Genomic DNA, 3,927 nt, shown 5'->3' on the forward strand with positions numbered 1-3,927 from the left:
CACATATCACTCCCCACTTCATTTACTTTTAAACAAAACGCGCAAGTTCAAAGTTTTTAAAGTCTAGAAGCAGGGGGGGTGCGGCTCTCGAGTGTACATGAAGAGGGGCTGCGACTCTCATTGCGGTGAATGAAGGCTAACCCCCACCCCCCCCCCCCCCCCCCCCCCCGCGTGGCAACAGTTGGTTCTCCATGTGTCCGAGGGGGCTCTGGGGGCCCCTGGGATCCGACGGCCGCGTCCTGGCTGCTCGGCGTGGCTGACGGGCAGCCAGTCAAACGCCTCTCGCTCAGAGGCTGGTGACACGCTGGCCCGCGTTCTAACGCTCTCTGTTCTCCTCCCTGTGTGTCCTCTCCCCCACCTGGCCATACCTCATTACCGCCCCGGCTCCCGCTGACGTCTGCGGCACAGAGAGCACGGTAAGTGGCTTTGGTCTGTCTGTTGTTTGTTGTTGTTTGTTGTTGTTTTTGCTTTTGTTTTCTCTGTCTCCTTGGCGATGCCCTTATGTGTTATATTTTCTTCATCTTGTAATATTTTTTTTGGGGGGCAAAAATCAGACTCCAATCCGTTCCACTACTGAAAAGCGGCTTATAATGAGCTGTGATAAATGGTCTTTGTGGCACAAGTCCTCGTGCGTTTATTCTGGAAAAAGGGAAATGACTTGTATCACACAGGGGAGATTAGAAGGGTTGTAATTTCATCACAATTAAAGGAGGACTTGAAATTCCCGTCTTAAAGGATTTACGTGATCCTTTCTACTCCGTGTTTACCAGCCCACCGCCCCGCCCCAACCCCCCCACCACCCCCAGCACCCCCCCCCCCACCGCCGCCGCCACGCTGAATATTTATGAACGCAGGCTGGGCTTCGTTGTTTTTCGTTGTCCTCTCCCCTTCGCCCCTCATTCTGCCCCCGACCGGACCTGCTGCCGCATTTTATTTGAGCGGCCGTAATCTCTCGCTGGCTTGCGATGGGCCCGGCGAGATAGTGATTCCGTTGGCGGCGGCGGCGGCGGCCGGCGGGGGCTGAATGGGCGCAGTCATGTCTGAAGAAATGGAACTCCTGGGGCGATTAGCGGGGCTGTTCTGTCGCGGCGCCCTCGCCGTCCCCAGGTCATCTGATAGCGGAGTGGTGACTTTGGTTAATGACTCACACTAAGCATCTCCTCAAAGGTCAGCCTTTGTGCCCGGCCCTGGCCCCCTGCCCAAACATCTAGTCCGTCATCTCCGCCCCCCCGCTCCGCCCCGCCCCCCCGCGGAACTCCACCCCCCCCCGCCCCCGCCCCCGCCACTCTGGGAAGACGCTGACCTGGTCTGGGTCGGCCCGTATTGTCATTCGGGGGAAGGAGTCCAGGGGAAATGGGGCCATTTACAGGCAGGCCGCTATGAATGACTGCTACCCCCCCCCCCCCCCCTTCTGCTGGGGTCCAGAGTGAGCTGTCCCGGCTCCGGGGAAGAAGCACCGCTGTGTCCCGCCGCCACCCATCCATGCCTCACTGGCAGGATCTAGTCCCCGCCCCCCTCCTTTTTTTTTTTATTTCTTCATCTGGGCGCTCAAAGCCTGCGGTTTAAAAGCCAAGCGGGACTGACATGGTGCCCGGGCGTACCGTGGCAATCAGTGGCCACAACACACACACTCTGTCTGCTGCCCCCTCTCTCTCTCTCTCTCTCTCTCTCCCGGTCTCTCTCTCTCTCTGTCTCTCTTGTCTGTCTTTTTGTTGCTCCCTCTCCCTCTTTCACCCGCCCCCCCCGTCTCCCTCCCTCCCTCCCGGCCTGGCCGACTGCAGAGAAAGGGCCCTCTGTTTGGGCCAGCAGCACACTGGCCGGGTCCCTGTGAGGCTGTTTGTTGTCCAGTTATGAGGAGGAGGAGGGAGCCCGGCTCAGAAAACAAGCCCCCCTCTTTGAGTTCAGATAATGGCTGATTCTGTTGTGTGGCCAGCGACAGGCTTCTGTGTGCAAGGGGCTGGAGGAGGAGGGGGGGGGGGGGGGCCGGCAGCGGCCCCCGGGTGGGTGGGTGGGCAGCACGGTACTGTGAGGGCCCAGTGACTAAGTGGAGTGTGAGGCGTCCCAAAGTTTCCGACGGGTGATATTTTTAGCGTTTTCCCGGAATGCCAAATATGGGACATGTCGGTAGTACCGGGTGATTCCCGTTCCTCTCCCCCCCCCCCCCCCCGCGCGGATGCGGATGAATGCCACTGCTTTGTGGCGGAGAGGAGGAGGAGGATGACGACGAGAGTCAAGACGGTGTTGTCTTTGTGTTCCAGAATAACTCCATATCGCCGTCGGAGAGCCTGCGCACGGCCAGCGAGAAACACAGGAGCTCCTCGGACTTCAGCCTGGACTCCAAGAAGCGCAAGGTGGAGGAGAAAGACCGCTACGTGAGTGTTTGATCCTTGGGGGGACCGGGGGGACACACACACAGACAGGGGTTCAAGAGTGCCTCCAGACCCAAACAGAGCAGGGTCACCTCGAGCCTCACCTCCCTCCCTCCCTCCCTCCCTCGTGTCTCCACAGGACAGCGACGGGGAGAAGAGCGACGACCTGGTGGTGGACGTGTCCAACGAGGTGAGCAGCAGCACGCCGCCTCTCCCTGCGCCCCCACCCCCCCCCCCCCCCCCCCCATCGGCAGGACCCCTGACCCCCCGCCGGGACGGTACACACCAACACACACACACTCACTCATACAATCTGTGTCCCCCCCCCCCCCCCCCCCGACAGGACCCAGCCACCCCGCGGGCGAGCCCGGCCCACTCGCCGCCGGAAAACGGCATCGACAAGCCCCGCCCCCCCAAGAAGGACACGCCCAACAGCCCCGCCTCGGTGGCGTCCTCGGGGAGCACGCCGTCGTCCAAGGCCAAGGAGCTCAGCCACGTAAGGCCCCGCCCCCCCCACCCCCCCCCCCCCCCGGCGCTGTCAGTCGAGGACGCAGAAAGGGAGAAGGGAAATAAATAATAATACCAAAAATAAGGGAGAGAGATTTGTGCAAAAATAAATCTGGGGCATTTTCTACTGTGGATTAGCAATGGCTGTCAGGAGGCTTAAAGTGCATGACTAAATGTCAGGGATAATGTTGTCCTGCACCGGGATCAGTCAGGTCTCCTCCGTTAAGAGTTCAATGTATTTAACGATTCCCTCAGCCTCACTATGGGAGATTAAGGCCCGAGCGGCGGGGGGATGAGGACGGCTCCGTTCCCATTGTGGCTGTAATAGGTTTTGGAATAAATGGGAGTCTGTGCCTCCGTGGGACTGTTGGAGCTGTCGGGATCCGAGTGGATTACGTTCAGTTTGCTCTCAAATTGTCAGTCTGTGCTGCGCCCCGCTTCCTGGAATGTGAATCCCCCTCTCTCTGTCTCCTCCTGTCAACAGAACGACAAATCCTCCACTCCCGGCCTCAAGTCCAACACCCCCACCCCGCGCAACGACGCCCCCACCCCTGGCACCAGCTCCACCCCCGGGCTCCGGCCCATCCTGGGCAAGCCCCAAGGCATGGAGGCGCTGGGTGAGTGCTGCTGCTAAATCCTCCCCCCCCACTTCAGTGGAGATCCAGAAAGTGTTTGTCATCCCCTCTCTATTGTCTCAGGCTTTGTCACTCGCCGAGGCTCATCGTGTCCTCTCTCTCTCGCTCTCTCTCTCTCTCTCTCTCTCTCTCTCTCTCTCTCTCTCCCCCCTTTCTCTCTCTCTGTCTCTGTAGCAGCCCCCGCCCTGCGGACCCCCCTCTCCATCGCCGGCTCCTACCCCACCCCGTTCGCCATGATGGGTCACCACGAGATGAACGGCGGGCTGACCAGCCCGGGCGTCTATGCCGGCCTGCACATCTCGCCCCAGATGAGTGCGGCGGCGGCGGCAGCCTACGGCCGCTCGCCCATGGTACGGCCGGCCCCGCCCCGCCCCCCTCTCCCTCCAGCGGTCCCCTCGCCCGCCGCGTTGTCCCAT

At 60.7% G+C, this 3,927-nt stretch overlaps 1 protein-coding gene across 1 annotated transcript in view; it reads left to right on the forward strand.

Moving 5' to 3' along the window:
* LOC311377479 (transducin-like enhancer protein 3-B) overlaps positions 1-3,861 on the forward strand; it is a gene marked incomplete at its 3' end in the record, with an annotated part of 17,433 nt that extends 13,572 nt beyond the window's left edge. Inside the window, exons 10-15 of the mRNA XM_084491362.1 lie at positions 409-416; positions 2,259-2,372; positions 2,509-2,559; positions 2,713-2,865; positions 3,361-3,493; positions 3,686-3,861. Coding sequence (XP_084347488.1) covers positions 409-416; positions 2,259-2,372; positions 2,509-2,559; positions 2,713-2,865; positions 3,361-3,493; positions 3,686-3,861 — 635 coding nt within the window. The remainder of the gene's footprint in view (positions 1-408; positions 417-2,258; positions 2,373-2,508; positions 2,560-2,712; positions 2,866-3,360; positions 3,494-3,685) is intronic.
* Between the last annotated feature and the right edge of the window lie 66 nt (positions 3,862-3,927).

The sequence above is a fragment of the Micromesistius poutassou genome (assembly GCF_964030765.1).
Source record: "Micromesistius poutassou genome assembly, contig: SCAFFOLD_3965, whole genome shotgun sequence".
Lineage (NCBI taxonomy): Eukaryota > Metazoa > Chordata > Actinopteri > Gadiformes > Gadidae > Micromesistius > Micromesistius poutassou.